Source organism: Candoia aspera, chromosome 6 (assembly GCF_035149785.1).
Source record: "Candoia aspera isolate rCanAsp1 chromosome 6, rCanAsp1.hap2, whole genome shotgun sequence".
Classification (NCBI taxonomy): Eukaryota; Metazoa; Chordata; class Lepidosauria; order Squamata; family Boidae; genus Candoia; species Candoia aspera.
The window spans coordinates 46,969,500-46,992,537 of NC_086158.1; the positions used below are offsets into that span (position 1 = coordinate 46,969,500).

General features: G+C 41.4%; 2 protein-coding genes across 2 annotated transcripts in view; one reads left to right on the forward strand and one right to left on the reverse strand.

Annotated features, from left to right (window-relative positions):
• The window catches only part of SLIT1 (slit guidance ligand 1), a 44,995-nt gene extending 40,455 nt beyond the window's left edge, over nucleotides 1-4,540 (forward strand). Inside the window, exons 28-30 of the mRNA XM_063307798.1 lie at nucleotides 1,145-1,433; nucleotides 2,768-2,979; nucleotides 3,669-4,540. Of these exons, the coding sequence (XP_063163868.1) occupies nucleotides 1,145-1,433; nucleotides 2,768-2,979; nucleotides 3,669-3,907 (740 nt within the window). The 3' untranslated portion in view covers nucleotides 3,908-4,540. The remainder of the gene's footprint in view (nucleotides 1-1,144; nucleotides 1,434-2,767; nucleotides 2,980-3,668) is intronic.
• Nucleotides 4,541-9,885: 5,345 nt separating this feature from the next.
• The window catches only part of LCOR (ligand dependent nuclear receptor corepressor), a 65,492-nt gene continuing 52,339 nt past the window's right edge, over nucleotides 9,886-23,038 (reverse strand). The window contains exon 7 of the mRNA XM_063307799.1: nucleotides 9,886-21,185. Coding sequence (XP_063163869.1) covers nucleotides 16,505-21,185 — 4,681 coding nt within the window. The 3' untranslated portion in view covers nucleotides 9,886-16,504. The remainder of the gene's footprint in view (nucleotides 21,186-23,038) is intronic.

Here is a 23,038-nt window from a genome sequence, read left to right on the forward strand (position 1 = left end):
CCCTTAGATTTCTCCAACTCCATTATCCAATCTTCATCCAGCATCTCGATAAAAATCCCAATCTCAGTCTTAAAAAAAGTCCTTCTATCATTCTTAAATTCCTCAGTTTCATGCACCACATCCCCAACCTGATGGCACATTTTAGATCTCATATTTTCCACAATGTTCTGGATATCTTGCATAGAAGCTTGATAGAAGTCAGAAGAAATCTGTTTAAAATCCTGGTAAAAGTCAGCAAGAATCTGTTTGAAATCCTCCATGTCTCACGCAGTAGATTATGGCGCCCCCTAGGAGCTTAACCAGCGAAAGTTGAAGATATGGAAGAGTTCCAAAGTGTGTTTACATAAAGTGAGAGTGAGATAGCAGACAGTTCTCAAGGGAAAGTGAAAACAGAAAGCTGAATGTTCAAATCAGCCAATTCAACGTGTAGGAAAATGCTAATATCTTCAAATTTAATACAAAAATAATAACAGGAAGACAATTGTTTACTCTCAATCTTTGGAATTTCCTTTGGAAGGAAAACAAAATCCAAAACTTAAAAGGATTTTTTTAAAAAATCCCAAAAATAACATTAAGCACCAAGAGAACCAGCTTCTCCTCACTGTAGAAAGCCCCTCTTGGGGTACATATACTTAAAAAAAAATACAAATTGGTGATTTAGAAATTGGGTGGCCAGCCTTAGTGTCCCTTTAAGGCTACAGCGCAGCTTGGAAAGTGATGAAGTCCCCACCTCCCAGCTGGCTCTTACCAGTCGAATGCAAAATGCTGTTTGCGATCTTCTGGCTGCAAGCAGCCATCCAGAGGACAGATGTGATGACTCCAGGTGTTCTCCTTGATCTGGAGAACATTTCTGGGCTTCAGGAAAACCTGCCTGAGCCCCAAAAAAGTGACTGCGTTGTTAGCGCCACCTGCTGAACCAGCAGGCACAGCCATTCAGTCCACCATTCCCACCAGAACTCCAGATAGTTTATGATTGTTGACTGAATTGCAGTCCCAGCATATTTAGAGAACGTCAGTTTGGGGAAAGCAGAGGCTAAGGCTTTCGAAGTTCACTTCCTTCCATCAGTCATGATCTTAATCACCAGCACTGTGATCTTCTTTCCTCTTCCTGCCTGACCTTGCTCCTATGGCCCTCTCCCACCAGGCATGCCTGTGGATGTGAATTCTGCTGCCTTCCGTGTTTGGCAAATCTTGAATGGTTCCAGCTTCCATGGATGTATCCGCAATCTATACATCAACAATGAATTGCAAGACTTTACTAAGACTCAGATGAAACCGGGAGTTGTGCCTGGCTGTGAACCTTGCCGCAAGCTGTATTGCGTGCATGGCATTTGCCAACCCAATACTGCTCATGGACCCATTTGTTATTGTGATTCAGGCTGGGCTGGGCCCCATTGTGACCAGTCCATTACTAATCCTTGCCAGGGACACAAGTAAGTACAAGTGTTAAAATTCTTCTTTTCTCCTAGACCTGGGGAACACAATCTTTTTGGGGCCCCAGAATATGTGGAACTTTGAGAACACTCACAAGACATCTGCCATGCAAGCCTTGCCTATTCATAAAATAGCTGCTATGACAGATGTGGCCAGTCACAAAATACCCAGGAGGCAAGTGAATTTGGATATGCTCCGTCTTCCCAGTGGGACCATTAGTACCTGGCTGTGATGTGTGTGAAAAGAAAGTGTGCTTGTTTCAGCTATTGCATTCCAGTTCTGCCAACAAAACCTGAAACATTTTGGTTGTTCTGAGTGTTAGCTGAAAGAAAACCCAGGGGGATCCAACTATGGTAAGGCTGATATGTGCTGCCCCTTGCTCCTCTCCTCCTCTGCATGATCTGTGAGCCTGTTCCTTACTGAGATGATCTCAGCAGCTCTTAATGTGCTATAACTCATTGACCCACCTGTTTGCTGATCTTCCCAGCATCTTCCCACCCTCAGCCACTGTTGCCAATGCCTGCATGGCAAAAGAGAGGAGGGGTGGACCCTTTGTAGTATGTGTGGGCAACACATGGGGCCTGCCCAACATTATAGTGGCTGTTTGAGGGGATAGCCTTTTCATCTTTTGCTGCTTCTCTATTACCATTAGGATTATAGACACAGGAAAAAGCCAAGGAAACTATTCAGCCTTGGATTTTTCCTACTCTTAGCAACTCCCACCCCACTTTTTCCCATGACCACTGCATCTCAATCCATGTCCCCAAAAAACCCATCCCTATTTTGTCTGTTGATGAAAACATCCGAAACACATAAGTTTCAGTTTGGGCATGGACTATCCAAAACCAGCTCTTCCATGCTTGGAATGGTTCTTCCACAGAACATTTATAGAATCTTATTGAAAGGCATTGCTGCAAGTAAATGATGCTAGAGTAGGTCCATTATCTTACAGCATTCTATCTTCTAATTTCATTTTGCTTTTAGTAGAAGAATTTTTAAAGAAAATCAGGTGGGTCAGGGAAAGTGGTGGGCACTAAGTGAAGTGTCCATTGCCTACCCCAGTGGGCACTGAGGGCATACTAGTGTCCATTGCCTACCTTGGCTTGAAACTTTCCATGCAAATGAAGTATCTCACTGCAGTGCTGTGAGCAAAAGACATAACTGTATTGAGAAGGAGTGTTTTCACTGGTGAGATATCTATGACATACAGAGCTCCCTAAGTTACTAGTTGTCTCTGATTCAGGATAGTAGGGACAATTGAAAAGAGGCACTGGTTTAACTGCAATCACATGTATCTACCTATAGTTAGCTTTATGTCTTAATTTATCTTCAGGTGCGAACATGGAATCTGTATGCCTCTTGATGCACTCTCCTATAGTTGCCAGTGCCAAGATGGTTATAAAGGGGCCTTGTGCAACCAGGAAGTGGAACTACACAACCCATGCAAGAGTTTGGAATGTATTCATGGTCAGTGCCAGATCTCGGATGCAGGAGAGGCCTACTGTGAATGCAACCCAGGATTCAATGGGGATCTCTGTGACCAAGGTCAGAAACATTTCCCTTCCCACAAATGTTGACCATTACTAATGATGCTAAGGGAACTCCCCTTCTGTGTAAAATGTTAGGCTCATATTTTTGCTGGCAGGTCATATTAACCGAGCCCTCTGTGAGTGGTAGATATTTTACTCAGGAATCAACTTCCTCCTGGAAGTGGGTATTCTAGCAGCTGAAATACTCCTTCTCTGATAGTATAGGAAAGCTTCTTGGTGCATGAGCTGCAGCATAGATGGTCTCTGTAAGCAGCAAACACCTATGGTAGAACAAAGATACCTCTTCTTCCAGCTATGGTGGGTAGAAGTGACTTGAATAATAAAGGAGCGTGAACAATAGAGCCACATTTCCCAATGTTTAAAGTCTAGAATGATTCTTTATGCCAACTATATTATATCTTCTCTTTCCATTGGGGAAAGCAGGGGCATTTTCACCTATCACCATTTTTGAGAAGAAAACAGTGCCTCTCTCAGCCTGTCTCTAAACTATCTGAAGACCCAGCAAAAATAAATTCCTCCAGTATAGTACGCTTATAGATACTGGAACATTATTTTAGCTGCCCTTCACTAGAATCCCCACATTTCATGATGATGATGAAGATTACGACAACAACAATAATGCCTATAACATGTTGATCTTGCTAATTTAAGTCATCCCTTACCTGACCTTTCTGTTTTCCCCAGAATCAGAGTGTCGAGGAGAGGCTGTGCGAGATTTCCATCAAGTCCAGCGAGGTTACACCATTTGCCAGACAACACGTCCAGTCTCCTGGATGGAGTGCCAGGGATCATGCCCAGGACTCAGCTGCTGTGGAGGACTGCGTCTCAAACGCAGGAAATATACCTTTGAGTGCAGCGATGGCTCATCCTTTGTGGAGGAAGTGGAAAAACCTAGCAAATGTGGCTGTTCCCATTGCATGTAGTCTCTGGTGAGGGACAGGCCATAGCCAGAGACCTGGGGGTGAGGCCTGCCCTAGCAGAAGCCTTGGGAACATTCCTGTAATCTCCTCTTGCCTCTCGAGCTGCTTTGCAGAGGGGTGAGAAAGGAGACTCAGTTTGGAATCGGAGCAGTTCGTTTATCATGGTGACGGTGGCTATTCAGGACAGAAGAGACAAAGGTGTAGATGAAAGCTGTTTGTTTGTTGTTTTCTGCTGGCAAATCCAGCTGAACAGATGTATTTATATCCAGCACAGATTCTACTTGGGGCCACTGATTGGGCACACCATGGATTCTTACTGAAGATCTCCACAGTTGTTTGTGCTGCCCAGTGTAATGTCCTAAGAACCATGCCCATGGGTCATGCCTGGCCTCAGGAACCAGTCAGTTCGTATCTTTTGTACCTTAACTGGAATCTCCTACCTGCATCCTGCCTTTTCTTCTGTTGGGCAATTCTACTTTTTCTCTTGCTGAGTAGCTTCTCTTATTCTCATTATAACTTCCTGCTCATGGTAACTTCATCTTCTGTTTATGGGGCTAAACTGCAAGCAGTGCAGAGACCAGGAGAAAAGGGGACATTATTATAATACCAGAAAAGGAAAAAAAAAATTCAGAAAAAGGGGAAAGAATTGTTGCTGCCTACTGCTTAATGGTTATGAGGCTGAGGAATAAAACCAGCTTAGACATGCAATTGCATTGTGGTCATCGGTTGACAGCTGCCTTCATTTATTAATAATAAAAAACCAGATTGGCTGAGCCACTGGCATTAATATTGCTGTACTGTTGCAATTCAATGCCAACTTATTTAGAAGTAAAACCTACTAAACTCCATGGGATTTAATTTCTAAATAAGACTAAGATTTGATTACATGAAGGCTAGAGAAGATCCTGGGCTACAAACTGCAGGTCTGCTGGCATGAAGGAAGAGGACTAGATCCAATTCCTTGCTGCAAATTCTGCAATTGCCACAATAGTTTCTTTGATTCCTTACTCCTATCACAGTCTTCTATACCATAAAATCGTTTTCTGCTACATGCCACTTGATTACTCTAACAAGTAAGTTTGGACTGATGGAAGATGCCAGTTCTACAGTCCAATGGCTACCACCTCTAGAATAACCTTGTTCACACCCATCATTATTCATGGAGGGAAGAGGACAAATGAATAGCATGTATCTTTTGCATTCAGCTTATTGTACTGTTACTTTTAAGCCATGCAATAGGATGCAGCAGGGCTTGCCATAAATAGAACCCGTGTTCTTCTGTAAACGAGAAAGGAATGAGATTGGGACTGCGCTACCCTCAGTGCGAATGAGATGGAGCAAGGCTTTTAAAATAAAATAAGCTGAGAGTGTCTTCTCTTTCTGTCACCAAATCCCTGCTTGACAGAGGGCTTTTGTTTTGGACTTTAACTGTGGGAACAAATTGCTCAAGGGTTCCTGTCAGTAAACGAATTCTGTTTGTACTTCTTACAATTAGCTGACACGTACAGGTAACTTATAAAAAAAAACCAGATTTTCTGGTACTGTAGACCCAAATTTTACAAAAGTTTAAATTCTCTCTCTCTCTCTCTCTCTCTCTCTCATGCACACACACATGCACAATTAAGCAATACAGTTGCAGTTTATTTGCATAATTTATTTTGCTTCTAGTTGGGAGGAGCAAGGAAATCTATGAGACGTCAGGGCTCAGACCATATTATGTTGTGATTGCTATTTTCTGTCAAGTTATAGCAAACTCCAGGGGACTCCAAGGCCAAAACTGCTCCAAGCTGTCCAGTTTCTCAGCACATCCGTTGACAAAATGACCTTCTTCCTTGCTGAACTTCTTTCCATTCATATTCTTGGCATATCTGGAGAAGTGGCTTGCCATTGCCTCTTTTCTCAGGGTGACAGAGGCCATAGGGCTGCTGCAGCCTCGCCTGTGGTTGCCAGGTCATAAGGGAGATGGGGTTGGGCTTTTAAGGCAGCCCCTATGCCCCCTGTCACAGTGCCATTTTTCCATTTCTGTGGCATTTTGCACAACTGTGTTCACCCCCAGTTTGCCACATCCTCCTGACCCTGCCACTCATGGCCGGTGACTCTTTTTTTTATCAGATTATATCCCACTTATATTGCAGCTAACCTGTGTATCTGCAGGCTGTCCCACTATCCACCACTTGGATGCACACTGGTCCCTCCATCCAGGGGTCCTGATGATAGGAAATAATATTTACCCTTTTGCAGCTTTTGAGACCTCATCAGATAGTGGACATAAAAAATAACCCTGCTGGATGAGACGAGGCCCAGTTTCGTGCAGCATTTTATTTCTCACGGGGGCCACCCAGATGCCACTGGATGCTTGGAAGTGGGAAATGGAGATACTGCATACACCTTTCCTGCCATTATTCCCCTGCAACTGGTATTGGAAGGCATGCTTCCCATGCCCTGGAGGTAACATTGAGACTCTTCCTGATAGCCTGTTCTTCATGAATTATCCAATCACCTTTATAGCAGTGATGTTACACTGTTTAAGTCGTCTTGAGGGCTTTTTCAAATATTAAATAGGCTGTTGGTAGGCCTTATCATGCATTAGCCTTGCACGAATGCAGTTACTGAGAGATCACAGTCTCTGATGTAAGCTTTGAGGCCTTAGTTCTACCAGTGTTCTTGTTTCCAAGACAACCTCAGCCAGGTGCCTGTTGTTTGAAACTTACAGCTCATGTTTTTTTACAAGAGGGTCTGCTGGAAAGGTAGCTCCTTGGCACTAGCCTGAGAGCATGTGACACATGTTATCTCAAAGTAACCATTTCCAAAACATCAGATTTTATTGCACAGCAGTTTCAATAAGATACTCCCAAGAGTGAAATAGATTACTGTAAGTGTATGCATGGTGTCCATTAAACTAGCAATAATAAAGGAATAGCAGTAATAAAGCCATCTTCTACTTCCTGTGGAGCTATGCAGGAAACTAGGAGTGATTGCTCAGTGAGTCCTTGTAGCAGCTTTTTTTTCGAGGTACATATGAGTTCTGTCTGTGTGTGAGCGGGTGCCTACCCTCCCTGGGTAAGTGGAATAAAACTGAGGTTTATTCTGCCATGACTCCTTTGAGATTTGCTGAACTGTGATAACCAAGTGAGGCCAAATCAGATTTGAATACAACATGATTTACAGAGGCGCTACAATCACTACTTTTCATTTTCATTACAGAAACCTTGCAAAATGTTAAATGTATTTTTCTTCCGAGAAAGTGCAACTTTTGAACTTTTAATTTAGGGTTTTTAAGTAACAATAACATGAAATAAACTAATCGGGGCTTTTGACTTACAACTTCCTATTTCTAATGGTAACAATTAGAACCGACAAAATATCAATATGTCTGAATGTTTACACTATGTCTGCCAATTCAATACATAAGACATATGCTGGAATAAAGTAAATGCTATTAGGTGACATGTGGCAATGCTTAAATTTAGCTGACTGTGGCCAACTCACCCCCCCCCCCCCATATATACACTTGGAAATGTGGGCTTCAACTCTCAATGTTCAGCTAACACATCCTCTGGTCATAGTGGTGGGAAATGTGAGTCAAAGTCTGGAATGGACTTATTTGAAATTAATAGAAATAACATCAGTTTGTCTCCTTCCCTAACAATGCTTGCGTTGTTTGGCACTGGTAAAACTGTCAAAGTAATCTTTCTATGCTGCACAATTCCTCAACTCAGATTTAGCAGTGGCTTTTTAAACTCAGTTTTGCTGTGCTGCTGTTGCTGCTCCTGACGCAATGGTGTCTCACTAACCTCTGCGTTTGAAAACTGTACTGAACTTTATATCAGCACTATTGAAAATAATACTTTTGGTGTCCAGCAGTCTGGTCAGTGCCACACCTGGATGATCATGTGAGCTGTCTCTTGCTTTGTAAGCTAAAATACCCCTTTATACAAAATATTTAGATGACATATATAATCTTAAATTGGTACAGTATTTTTCTATACTGTAAGGATGTTGGGGAGCATCAATCTTCTGGCACATGCTTCTCTATCATTTGCAAACTATCACAATGGATATTATTGAGTATAGCAAGCCTGAAGATGTGGTTTTATGAAGGATCCAGTGAAGAAGCTTATGATTGGCCTTTCTTTAAAGCAGCAGTATTGTTATAGGAGATTTTGAAAAAGTAGTCTTGGGTTTTTTTTCCATGGGAATATTAATTCAGAGACACCAGGCTAGTCTTCTCCTCTCCCTGTAACAAAATATATGTGTGCTTTCTTCCAACTCTTACGATGATTGCTCAGATAAAATATGCTGTTGTTCAGTTTCCTAAGAAAAGGATCAAAATGGTGAGCGTCCTCTTCATTGTACGATGGAAGAGTACTTTTTTGTGACCCCCCTCCCCAAGCTTCTTTTTGATAGGAAACAAAGAGAAATATGTATGATGGATTCAACTTATTTATTTCAAGAAGAGTCTCTCTCTCTTCCACCCTCCTCCCCAAAACAGGAAACACTAGATTGAAAATTCCAGTCAATAAAATCAAATTTATGCATGCCAAGTTGGTGTAGTGGTTTAAGATACCAGGCTAGAAAGCCACCTGGATTACTCTCTCTGCCCTTGGAAGAAGACAATGGCAAACCACCTCCAAAAATGTTGCCAAAAAAAAAAAAAGCATGGATTTGTTGGGCAGTTGCCAGAAGTCAAGAGTAACTTGAAGGTACACACACATGTGTATCTTTGCAGCCATTCACAAATAATCTTTGCAGCAGGTTTTTATACATGCCTGCTTTTGCTCCTTGGACTATACAGTGCATTCATGCAAATGTCTCTAGCATTTATGCATGCAATAGCTTTGCTTTTTTAAAAAAGTATTTTAGTATAATTTAGCAAACACTTATGCTTCTACCTTAAACTGACAAAACTCTTCCTGGTTTTCTGCCTCATAAGCTTGAAAAGATTATATAGGAAAATGGAAAAATCAAACTGTTAAAATTGTATTTGGGAAAAGAACTACTTCTCCTACATTGTTCTTACAAAAGGAAGAAAAATAATGTGCCCTTTTTGAAGTTTGAAATCAATAGAAAAGATATTTGCATCATTTGGACATAAATTGTTGGCATAAATTACCACCGTGGATTTTCAAGATTGGAGTGTTTTACTACATTCTGCTCTTATTTTTGACTGAAGTGAAACACCAGCATGAGAATTTTAAGAGAGCCCATTTCTGGCTTGGTGGTTCTATTACCATTTGGCTTTGTGACAGTTCTTGCCATAACTCTGAAGGGAGAGGGAAGGTGGTTTACTCAGGAGTAGCAGCAATTCTCTCTTTAACTTTTGTCCAATGTTTGGCACTGAGACAGGAGCAGGGGCATTTAAGACACCTCATATAGACAGCGGTGCCAAGGTAAGGGAAAAAAATAGCATCTACTTGCAAATTCCAGAATTAACCTATTGAAGTGGTGGATCAAATAGGAAGGAGCACATAAGTAAAAAAAAGAAAGCAGGAAGGAAAAAAAAGTTGACATCAAAACAGGTCTTGAGTAAGCATGCTTCGGACCAGCCTGCCTTTATCTGGTGTCCCCCAGATATTTTGACTGTATCTCCCAGAATACCCAAGCAGCAGAACCAACAGCTCTGCTTATGCTCAGCTTTCTCAGGATTTTGATAGCTATTTCTTTGTGATTGCAATTGTCTCTACAGTCTCCACCACTGAAATGAAGCCAAGTGAGAGAGGGGCTCCTTTAGTCTCATGTACATTAAATTGGAGGCTACAGCTCTGAAGAAAATATTACCAAGCTCTTTTGATTTTTCCATCTTTCAGCAGTTCAATATCTGGTGGTATCTACTACAAATGGTATCTCAGAAAACAGTCACTGAGATGGATAATGAGCTTGATTTTCCATCCATTAGCTGAACAGAACTTGTGAAACACTAGTGGATTGTGGAGCATGGCTTGAAAATCTTTACATTAAACTTCATCACACCACACCAGTGCTGATATTTTAAAAAGTTTAATAAGCTGCAGTAAAATAAGGACTCTTGGAGTACATAGAGTCCATCACAATGCATAAAAGAAAGAAAGCAGCACAGAAAGAAGATCAAGGGATTAAATCACAGCCTGGGCCCTGTGATCAATAACAAGCACTATCACTTTCCATTGGTTAGTCAAGGAAATAACAGACACACACAAGTATAAAGTTGTCACAACAGCAATTGATACAATTTCCATTGTAAAATAGCCCTAGCTGTTATAGGTTTATGTATTACTGGAAAGCAACTGAATATTACCTTTACCTTTATATACATTTTAAAATGTTCTTCAGATGAGGTATATAACCATTATCTAATGACACATTTTAACCAACAGTTCACAACAGACACATTCTTCTCCTAAAATCACAGCATTTCCCAGTGCCCTGAAGAGAAGAAAAGGGTATACCAATCAAACCCTTCCAGAATACTACTTATCACATGTAGGGTTTGGATGAAAATATCAGGCTGGTCAAACATGGGGAGGAGGAATCCCCACACTTGATTCCTGAGATGGGATAGAAAGGACTGTTTTGGATAAAGCAAATACAAACCCTTGTGAGAGACAATGAACAGATAATAAAATGAATATAAATTAATGCAGAGAACTTAAAATTACCAAATGTATTTGTTGGCTTGTTGAGTGCAACACATTGATGAGGGCTCACTGAACTTTTTCCCAAGCTTTCAGGCATACTATTGGAAAAAAAATGATTGCAGAAGGTTACAAGCCTGCCCCCTATACTGAACCACCTGCAGCAATTTTGTGAGAGAACTGAAGATGTTAACAACAGATATGGGCAGGAGTTAAATTCTTGAATACAGAAAGTGGATGCAAGAATTAGCAGAAAGGAGCTACATATAAGATTATGCCTCAAGACAGGCAACTAATAGATTTCTAGAAAGAAGAGAGGAATGGGTAGGTATTTTCAATAGCCCAAAGTACATGAAAAATACACACAATCCTATCTAAATAATTAAAACAAAACCATAACAAATAAAAGGGAATGATATCCTAGACAGCATAGTGTGACCTAAGGAGTGTCGAGAGGGACTAGAGAACAAAAAAGTATTTGTGATCCAAAGAAATATAGTAAAAACAACTTCACAGAGAGCCCAGAAAAACAGGACTTTAGACTCAACATAGCAGCTGAGAATTTGTGGTAAGATTAAGAATTGACAAGAATCAGCTGCAAATGACAGAAAGCACCCTAACATTCCCCATGCATGCCACTGCCATTTTCCCCCTACAGCTTCCAGTAAAGTCTACCCTTATTCACTATCCCTGAGTCCATCTCCCCAATGAATACATTTCTTCTGGCTTGCCAGGTATTCCCTGTGATGATGCCCAAACATGCAGTAAGACTGAAACATAAGCTGTTTCTTTCTCTAGGTGGCAAGACCACTGAAGAGAAGCAGGCTTCACGGAGACATGCACACACAGACATATGGCCGCCCATATGCTATTTTATCACAGAAAACATTATTACTAGAATTCTTATTGCTTTCAAGTGCTGTGCCTAAAAGTGCACGTGACTAGGCAGTCTTCAAAGAACTGTGCTCAACAGCTGAGAACTTTCAAGTCACTTCCACAGAAGCAAGAAAAACCATATCATGCTTTGAATCCATTAGATGTAGCTTTTACGGAGATGGTCAGCCTGTGTCTATGCTATTCTCACTTCAGCCTAAAGATTTAAGAACTTTAATAATTGAATCCTCCTCTCTACCATACACACAGCACTCTGTCTAATGCAGAATGTAGGACATAATGGTTTTGCCTAATATCAAGATTTCTGTATTAAAGATCTTGGGTTTAACAAAGAGGAATATTTAATGATGAGTCTGAAACATTTCAGCCCATGCACAGGCTTACCATCTCAGTAAGATCTAGGATTTTGATTCTGCAGCATAAATTCCAGACCAGATGACAGTTCTTCTGTCTAATGCTATTTGCAGTATGAAACATGCCTTTCTTTAAAAAAAAAATACCACCACCACTCTATAACATTGCAAACCTACAGCACTCCTGAGACTTGTCAGCACAAAATACAGGAAATAAATATTTTAAAACTATTTCTATTTACATTATTATTCTTCCATTTTTGTGACTACCTAGGGAGAAAAGGCAGCACGTAGGAAAGCATTTCAATCATTAGCCAGATGCTGTGCAAACACAGCATCATGTGCACGTGTATTACACACGCATATACATATAGGTATATATTCACATTGCATTTGAATGTAATGTGCGTGCACACACACACATTTAAAAACCTTTGATAGCAATGTAAAAAGAGTTATGTAAATGATTACATACATGTAACAAAAACCATTCAGACTCCATCCATTTTCAATTATTTAGGGAGCCTGCTCAAACAACAAGCTTTTTAAGAAGAGGATAGTTTACTCTCAATGCAAATGTGAACTCCTGAGATTATCCTAAGATAAGCATTCTGCAGCCCCTTGGGTAAATGCAAAAAAAACTATTGGGGGGGGGATCCAAGAATGTTTAGGGCTACATGCACTATCATGTATTAATAGGTTAAAAACATGAACATGAAGCAATGGCAAAAGAAAATGTAACATTCATAGCAATATTTTAAGAGGAAGGGAATCTCTTTTAGATAATGTATTTCCCATTAATGCAACTTAATGTTCTGTTGCCTGGCTGGGGTTCCTAACACTGAAGAGCAGAGCCCTTTGGACACATTCTGCCAGAAGCGTTCTAGGTATGTGAAAAGCCAAAGTTTGGGAACAACTGTTGTTCACACACATCACGCTAAGCCATAGCTAATTCTAAGCTTAGTATGATGAACAAGTCACTGCAGCCTTAAACTGTGGTTCACAAACCACAATTGCTGGGCTCACACGATATGCATCACACCATAGCTTGGTGTGCTTTGTGAATTCAGCCTCTGATTCTTGTAGTGAAGAGGCATTTTCTTGAAGAAGTCAGGTACAAACTGCAAGATACCAAGGACACGAAGGGGAAAAATCTTTTTCTTTGGGGGACAGATGAATAGCCAAGTTTGGCTTGAGTCTCACTCATCACAAAAGATCTTTCCTGATAGGCCTTGATAGTCATTTTATGTAGCTGTAATATTCCCCAGAGAAAGAAGCTAAAATAGGAATAATAATAATAATAATAATAATGTATTTCTTCAAAGTAAAAGCATATACTTGTTGAGACTACATGTTTGGCAGGATGAAAAAAAGCCAGAAACAGAGAAAAGTGAGTGCTCCAGTTGTTCCAGAAGTTACTTTGGATGTTATGCACATAGGGGTGAAGGTGCAATTCCTCACTTCATATATATGAGTTGAAGCTGTTCCATATAGCCATTGCTAGAAACTACTAAAAAGAATAGCATGCCCAACCACAAAGCATGAAGAGTTTGGCTAAGAATAAGGTTATTAAGAGAGAATGGAAGCATGCCAGAAAGAAGAACTGTAGGCAGAGAAAGAAAAAGACTAGAGTAAGAGGGATAAGATACAAATGGTGGTAACAGCCAACCCACAGGACAGGTTCCAGGGAATTTTCCTATGGCAATCAGAACCTAAAACTGCACCTTATGCATCTAATATCTGTTAGATGGGGGAAAGGTTAAAGGTTGACAGTAGAATGCAAGGCACATAACTAAGTCCTGTAGGTTTCTAAGAGAAAAGCCTGACCCAGCAATAGCACAAGCCAAGTTGCAAAGTTCATTTTAGTGAAGAGATCTGAGTGTCAAGGAAGAGGTGTTTTGAAGGACATTACAAAGAGCTCTTTAAAAAAAAAAGTATTTAAATATTAGAGGCTCGGCATCTCTGCCAGGTGTGTCAGCTGAGTGCCACTGGGACTGACGGACAGTCTATCTTCCAACTAGATGATATTTTGTTTTCCTTTATCTCAAGTCTTGTTAGCTCTCTATACCAAGTTGTTTACCTAAATTGTTTTGAGCTGTTTGGGTAATCTCTTCTTTCCCCATCCTTTGACTGTACACACAGAAAAGGCATGTCCAGAGAGCAGCCAAGAGCACTCAAATGCAGGGCTGCATGCCCTTCTCCAAAAAAGTCCTAAGAACTGGGAACCAGAACTGGGAACACCAGCAACTCTGGGCCTGGCAACCAATTGATTCCTCATAGTTATGCAACTTTGTATGTGCAGCAGATTACAGCGAAACAGGGCAGATTTGAAGCTGAAGTACGTTGCATAATGCTCACACAAGGAACATTTGAGAGTCTAGACCACACAAGAAATGGGACAGCAGGAGTTGTAGAAAGATTTTATTAGCAGAGATCTAAATCAGAATCACTTAGCTTAAAGTACCACAAGATGCCCCAACTACCCATCATTTTGTTAGGAAGCAGCCCTGGGCAGAGGGAGCAGGACGTTTTATGCATACCTGAATATAATCATGTTAAGTTGGAAAAAAGGTTTTTGCAACCCCTTGCCACCACCATACACGTGCATGTGCTCACACATTTCCTTAAATATTTTTTAATACTCCTGGTGGAATGTCTAGCACATTTGATATCTACAATTAAAATAGCAACCAGACAAATTCATATGAATCTTTACAGAGAACATTAAGCCTAACCTGATGCTTACAACAATTTTATACATCATGATTTAAATGAAGTTAAAAACCAAATGACTTTAAAATATTTCATAAAAAATGAGTCCACCCTGATGTGTCTTGTAGCTTTAGGGCACCTTCTCAAGTCACAGACTTGGGTAAGTGGGTGAACAAGAGGGCTTTGCATTTTCAGATGCCAAATTCCAATTTCCTTGATCAATAAGAAACCTTACACAGCTAGTTATCAATTTTCTGCCTGCAGTAATGAGCTTTGGTATCAGAATACAAATGCTAATGTACCCTCTCCCCTTTAAAAAAATCAATTTCCCCACACCTCAACCTTCACTCTCCCCAAAGAGCTTGCCTTTCCTTATACCTAACAACCCCCTCAGTGACTGGAAAGACCGGCTTAAGCCAGTTGATACAATAATGTGTAAAGATGTTTGAGGTGGTTGATCTCATTTGGTATCCATGGCAAGCTATTTTGAAAGGTCAAACTATCTGAAGGCCTTCACAGGAAGCTCTCAGGAGCCAAACATGGCAAACATGAGGAGGTTTGCACAAGTTTCTAAGCAAATAACTATGTCTTTGTTGTGGCTTGAAGAAAACTACAAGAATAAAATAAAAACCTGGTCTTTACCTTTCTTCTCCAGCCTCAGAATGAAAGCAGACCCTGTTACCCTCAAACGGGCAGCACAGGACAGGATGTTTTCTTTGAGAAAACATTGCTTCCCTTTTATTGGATCCAAAACAAATTTCTGAACTGGAAAAGTGACTGTTGCATTTTTAGTATACTGTATTCTCATAGGAATAACTTCTTTGAAGAGAGATGACACCTTGACCTTTTTATAATACACAGATTAAACTTGCAAGGTGAGGCCAGACAAATTGCATATAAAGTTAATGAATATTTGGTGATATTCACAACCAGCATTGTCTTGTTTTTACTTTTTAAAAAGCCTTCAGACACCTGAAAAAATCTACGGAAAACAAATCTGCAGCAACTTCATAGTTAAAAGAAATTAAGAAATCTTCAGTAGAGAAAGATCTCTGACAATGAGCATCTTCCTACATTTTTTCTTTACAGATATTTTACTCTGAGATCCATACACTTCACTTTAGTCTTGTAACATGCCTATGAATTCAAGAGTATTTTAAACACGGATTCCCCCACACACACATACACACACAAGTTGGGAATTTGGGGGTGAATGCATTTCATAACTACTCCGACAGAAATTCAAGCTGCATTTTAAAACACAGACTTTAAGGTGTTTAAGGTACAGAGCAATGTTAAAAGAGGCAAGCAATCTGTGCTTGGGGTAGCATTCTCCATTCATCCAACAAGGCCATTTTCTTGGGTAGACCAAGCATGGCTGACAATCAGTGAAAATGCTACAAGATCCTTTTGACACAAGAACCAGGCTAGCTTATAGCCAGACCCTAAAGCCCAAAGTTACATAACATAGGTAATTATTAATAACTTAATGAAATCCATCTTTATGACCTGCTAGTAAAGAATATAATTAGAGGAGAAAAAAGCTTTGGGTTTTGGCTTTATAATGCCCTGCTCAAATTAATCAGTGTCAGTATGCTACAATGCACAAAAGGAAGAAAATGTTCCTGTATGAACCTTAGCAGACATGCCACCAAACTCTATGGGATGTGCATGACAGGTGGTTCTCTTTCCATTACAGTACAAGTGCATGTGCATTAACCATAAACTGCTAGCTTCAAATCAAGCAGACTAATTTATTTGTTTCCTAAAAGGATAAATAAGGCACTGTACTTTGAACTGAAATTGCCATGCTTCCAGTTCAACTCCAGGAACTTTCAACTTTCCTTTCTCAGTGATATAGAAAAATGGTGCCCCTCTCTGGATGCAACACAATTCAAAGGCTCCTTAAAAAAGCAAGAGGGAGTTGGCCTTTAGCAAGACACAAGCGCCCCCCACCTCCCTGTTCAGCAGTGGAACTACCGAAAGAAAGAGGAAGGGTTTCGATGACACACCTCCTACCCAACAGGTGGCTACTTTGCATCCAGCCGCCTGCGCTTGCTGGGAGAGGAATCTTTCTTTGCCCTCAGCTTCCTCTTGCTCTGAGTTTTGTTCTCCTGAATTCGTTTCGCTGACTTGGTGAGGGCCTTCTCACTGCTCGCCTTTTTAAGAGACTGACTGGGGGGATCTCGCACCATTTTCTGCTTTAGAGGCCTCATAAGCCCTCGCTGCTTAGAAAGCAGGCTGGCCTTTTGACTGGTACTCGCCTTCCCCATGTGGGCAGCAGTTTTCTTTTTGCCAGGTCGTGAGTCAATTAGTTTCTTTGCCTTCTCATTCTGAGGTGTGTGCTTATTATTTCTTCCTGCCGCTGTCTGTTTTCTAGTAGCTGGGGCTCCCACTTGCTTCACTTTACTGACTTTCTTGAGAGAGGTCCTTTCCTTGCTTGAAGGACTCAACTGCCCCAGGGCCGGTGTCCTGATGCTCTCATTTGGTGTCTTCTTTTTGCTTTGCTGAAGGCTGCCTTTAGAGGAGGAGTCCTCCTGTAACCTTCCTTTCCCTTTTCTCCCCTTTCCTCCTTTTTCAACCAGAGTCGATTTAGTAGGAAGTTGGATGGCTTTGACTTGTTGGGCCAACTTGGGGGACATCAAGGGTTTAATGCACATGCTCTTGTTGCTTGAATTGCTTTCTGTTAAGAGGTGCTTGGCCACACAATCATGTCTCTCCTGTTTGACCGCTCTATGGAATCCATGAAGTTTGCCTCTCAAGTTGGAGTATTTCCTCAGGATCCGTGAGCTGGTCTGCACTGGCGTGCTAGGAGAAGACTGGATGCTCTTGGGTTCAGTACCATGTGCCAAGCTGACTTCAGAGGGAGATGTCTGCTTTGGACTGGCAACCTGCTCTGACTCAATCCCCTCACCATTCTCTCGAAGTCTGGCCCACATCTTTTGGGTCTTTATAGTATTTTTTGCTGGGGTCATAGCAGCAAACTTCTTTAAGTGCTTCTTCAGACGCTCTGCTTGAAGAGAACTGGGATAGATGCCAGAGGAACAACCCTTCTGGAGTGGAAGCTTCATGAGAGGAATGTCTCCTGGGAGACGTGTGTTCAGCTTCTTCACAATGACCAGAGATTTGGTTTCAGTTGTCTCCATAAACCATTTACAGATACTGGATATATCAAAACCCTTCATGAAAAGCATTTGAACAGGGGAGAGTTTCTGGACTTCAGTGGACCCTTTAAACTTTCGAGTCCGCTTCTTGCTTTTCCAAATCTCTTTCAACTTGTCAGATTTATTCTTGACCTTTGGAGCTGGCTGAGCCTCCTTCTCCAGCTGAATCCAGCCTTTCTGGACCTTCATATACTGGGCATTAAAGTTAGTGATGAGTTCTTGGTTGTCTTCCTCAGCACACCATTCCACAAATCTGGGCTTGTTGTCAGAAAGTACTTTCATGTTGCTAAAACCAATGGAGTTTTCGTTTCTTGCATTTGGTTCATCTGTGACATCAGAATCTGTTGCTGTAGTCATGATGTCAGAGTTTACTTGTACAATTGCTTTTTCTGATGTATTTTTGGTGGCAGTGGCCACAGGGACTGTGGCAGGGGTGTGCCTCAAGTTATAGAATTGTAGGGCTGGTTTCTTGCATTTCACTATCTTCTCTGGCTGTGCATACTTGCTACCAGGACTTGTGGAGCTACCTGTTTCATGCTGGTTGCACAATACTTCTGTAATATTCACAGTATTGTCAGAATTCCCTAAAGCTTCTGGCTTTAAATCTACCTGCTTTTCAGTCTTATCAGACATCTCTGCTGGAACATGAACACTTCTCCTGTCAGAACTGGCTTCTAAACAAATTTCAAGCACTGTTGCTGGCTTACCTTTGTTACCTTCTCCATTCTGGCTTCCCTCTATTACAGATTCCTTTGCCAACAGTTTCTTATATGTCTGCCTTATTGTGATGTCATTTCCCTCATCTACCTGTGGTTCAATAGGTTTGCTACTCTCATTTAACAGTGTGTGATGGAATCTGTCATTTGGAAAACACACAGATGCTGCCCCATCAAGATGTACCTCTCTCTTAAAACGCTTAGCACCAGGACTTTTAGAAAGCTTTATCTGTAGCTGAGGAAGCTGAAGAGAGTTGGAAGAACAGGGTTGTTCAGCACTGTCCTCTGTAGGCGACAGAGTTTGCTGGCTTCGAAGACAGCGATCAGAAACAACCTGGGTTTTTTTCTCCCGCCTTCGTTTTTTGTCTATGCTTGTTTTGGAAGAAGGCTCCTTCTTGTTGTCCATTTCTGATGTTTTGAGCGTTATTGGAGTTTCACTATCAGCTTCCATTTCCTCATCAGACTTGGTGGTCTCACTGATGTCTATTGTATCATTTACATTTTTCTCTCTTTTATCTTCACTGGTATCCACAATCAGCAGCATATTCTCACATTCCACAGAGAGTCCTTCTTTCAAATTCTGGGAATTTTTAATACTGGTTTCTTGTGTATTGGTACAATCCAAACTGAGGGGAAGCTCTGCTGCTTCTAAATTGGAAAGCATCTGGGGAAGCTCCACATCCATTTTGGTAGTTGCTACCACTGAAGATTCTACAGAAAGAGTCTCTGAAGGTTCTAGGTCAATATGAGCAGGAAGTTCAGGCACCCCACTGGCAGGATGAATTACAGCAGACATGCTCCGTGGGCTGGCAACAAGCTGCACAGGTGATACACTCTTGGGGATATGGGGAACCTCTGCAGAGAAGTCCACACAAGGTTCCAGAACATCAAGAGCAGGTGGTACTGCTGGGGGCTCTGCCAAGTCTATAGGGGAAAGTAGTGGGGGTTCTACAGATGGTGATATATCTACAACAGAAGCAGGTTCATCCAGTGGAGGCAACAAGTCCATGTTATTGGTAGATATTTCAGGCATCAGCAGATCCATGCTAACATGGGGTTCTGGCTCTATCAAAATGGGTGGTTCTGGGATAGTCACATTTCCCAAGCACAGAGAACTGTTATCATTAACAGCTTCTGGGACAGAATGTACAACAGAATCTGCTATACTGTCACTATTTTCCTTAGGTCTATTAGAATCAGAGCCACTGTGTGCCTCCACCATGTCAGTACTGTCTTGCAAGTCCCCCTCATTCTGTTGAGGGGATGAGACAGTCATGGTCTGCAGTGAAGACAAAAACAAGCTGTCTTTATCTGAATGCAAAACAGGGCAGGGAAGTAGAGAGAGAGGTGTGGTAGGTGCTTCAGCAAGACTAACCTCTCTCTGCTTCAAGACACTGACCTCAGAGGAGATGCTCTCATAAGAGCATTGTTCAGCTCTTATTTCGTTGAAGGAATTTTCTTGAGTAGGAGCCACTGTGGAAGATCTTTGATCACCGTTGTTATCCACAGGTTCAGCTGCAGCCAAATAGCTACCACTTGGAAGTGAAATGCCCTGAATAGGGCTTGTTAGCACCTCAGGCCTTGTTGCCAGGATGTTCCCATTCTCCTGCAAATGGGGAGTCTTGGCCAAGGTGCGAATAGTAGGAAGCTCACAACATTCACCATTGTAGTAATATCCACGAGTGCTCTTCCTTGCTGTCTTCCTTGCTGATACTGTCTTTTTGCTCTCATAGTGGCATTCTGTAATTGGTTGGCTGATATAGACAACATCATATTGATTATCATAGTCATTTATTCTTAGTCCTGAAGACCTCTTGCTTTTACGTGTACCTTTGGTAGAGGCTGAAATACTCTTGGCCCGGGAGTGCCCATTGGTGGTTTTGTGGTGCACTGCTGGCATGGAATTAATAGGCAGCCAAATGTCTTTGGCATTCTCCACATGAGTCTTGTCAGCAGGATGCATGTGGTAGCCTCCCTTGCTCTTCCCTGAAGCCAGGTAGTGATTCTCTACCTTTGATCTTGTTTCTTGGTCATTTATTTCAGTATCCTGGTGCACAGAGGCTTTGGAGCTGCACTGCAAGGCATTCTCTTTGTCTGCTCTCCGTGGAGAGCTAGTGGAGAAAGCTGGCTCTCGACTTTCCTCTGGGAAAGCTTTGAAAGGGTTCTTCAGAGAGCCCATCCTATTCTCCAAACTCTCCTCATTAATGTTTACATTTGATGCTTTCACAGCAACGTAGCCTCCCAGTAAAGCTCTACTCTGCACCTGATCTTTGTCATCATCACCTTTCCTAACCCCCATATCTTGCTCAGTAGCAGAGGTCTGGCCTTCCAGATTTTTAGCAGAGTGATGGATATTGGAGGCAGTGAGGTACCCTTGGGTGGGACTATCCCTGGGACTTGCAGAAGTTGTTCTAACAGTTGGAAGCTCAGGGAAATCTCTTCTGACAACAGGGCTGCAGTTTTCTCTTCTGTCTGTAGATTTAAGTTCCACAGCATGTTTCAGGGCATGACATAGTATTCGCAAAGAACCACGAGGCCCTGACTGGTCTGCGTCCAGCAATAGAGGGAATTTTGACTCAGAGCAAGAAGTTCCAAGTTCCTGGTTCTCAGTATGATACTGGCTGCATCCTGAACTACAAGTGGACACATCCATGTTTTCAGGTCCAGATAACTGCTGGCCCTCATAGCCTGTTTGTACTTCAGTGCAGATGTCATTCAGGACACGGACGAAGTGTTTCTGGTGGTATGTGCACAGTCTGACCATAATTTTTTCCAATGGAGATTTCGGCTGGCCAAGAGAATCTATTGCTACTGTCTCTGCTGTCTCCTCACTAAAGAAAGGGAGAGAGAAATAGTCAGTATAGTATAAAACTCAGGAACAAAATTCACAGTGCAAATTGTCACAATTCTCTTCTCTGCCACAGGTCAAATTCTTTGCAAAGTCAGTAGCTTTAATTTCCACTGTAACTGAGCAAGTAGATAACATGAAATCCCATACAGTATTAACAAAATTATACCTGAATTTCTTTTCTGGTCTCTGTCCATTCATGTATAGCTCAAGTGTTACTATTATTGCTGAAAACTTGTCTGGACAAGACCCTGTTTACAACATAATCCTTAAGAGGAAAGGAATCTAATGTGGTGGGAGAAACAACTTGAACAAATTAGTTTGCGGTGACAAGATTTACACCTAGACTCAATGTGGTGTAAAGGCTTGGACTATGACTGGGGAGATCCAGGATCAAATCTACTCACAGACATTCACTAGAAAGCTTTTGACCAGCAATCTCTCATCACCCTCTCTCAGCCCAGCCTACTTCAGGGTGATTTCTGTGAGTAAAAATTGGAGGAAAGAGTGTTATGTATAGTACCTTGAACTCCTGGAGGAAAGGTATAACAGAAATCTAATGAGCAAAACTTAAAAAAAATCTTAATAATTTAAAAACAGACTTGGATAATATTTGTGAAAAGTGAAAGGTCCCCTGTGCAAGCACCGACTCATGTCTGACTCTTTGAGGGGATGCTGCTTTTGCGATGTTTTATTGGCAGACTATAGCGGGGTGGTTTGCCATTGCCTTCCCCAGTTGTCACCTTCCCCAGCAAGCTGGGTAGTCATTTTACTGACCTCGGAAGGATGGAAGGCTGAGTCCACCTGAGCCAGCTACCCGAGAATCCAGCTTCCGCTGGGATCAAACTCGGGTCGTGGGGAGAGTTTTCGGTTGCAATGCAACCGCCTACTACTCTGCGCCACACGAGGCTCTTGGATAATATTTACAAAGTACATAAAACCAGGTAGGCTATTTTCATTACTGTTGATTCTGAACAACAAATAGGCAATACAATACAATAAATCATTCTAAACATGTGGTTAAAATCTTTTCAAAACATGCTGCAAGATTTAACTGCATCAAAGGGTAAAACCTTAAGCAAATATAAACTTCCTATGTTCAAAGTCTCCAGATCAGACTTCAACTAAAAACTTACCAATTAAAAATAAATAGTAGTGGGGAGGCATGTTTTTAGGTTTCTGGTTGGGAGGGGGAATGGCTCAATCCACCATTGATGTTTCAATTTGACTATTTCAGAATAGCACAAATGTTCTGGCCAGGATATTAGACAAAGCTCCTTTTCCCAAAATAAGTGGTGAGGTTTTTCACTCTGATATAATTCAGTGGCCAACTTCTTGGAAAAAAAAAACAGTACTTCAGCCTAAAGAAGGCAGCAGTCATATCTACAGTACTTACAACTACTGAATAATAAGATAGCTTTTGGTCTTTGGAAGATGCATGAAAAGTGAGACTTCATCTTTCATTTGTTTCTTAAAGATACATTTCATTTCCTAAGAGAGTACTTACCGATCCCAAATAAAAAGCATTTCATATTCAGATTATTCAGGTTTAATTTTTACAAGTAGTAGAGTAGGTGATAAGTGTGTTTCTGGGTTATACCACTTCAGATTGCAAGTGGGGGCACCATGTAATATAATGTTCCACACTACAAAAACATAATCTGCCTATACATAATTCAATATTATGGAGTTCTTTCTCCCTAACTTACAAGTGCCCTACGTTGCCTCTGCATGATGAGTCAATCATTCTGAGCCTCCAGTGCATTCAGAAGGGGCATAGTTCAGACATAGGATTACCATTTGAGAGAACTAGATCCCTTGAATTACCAGGAAAGA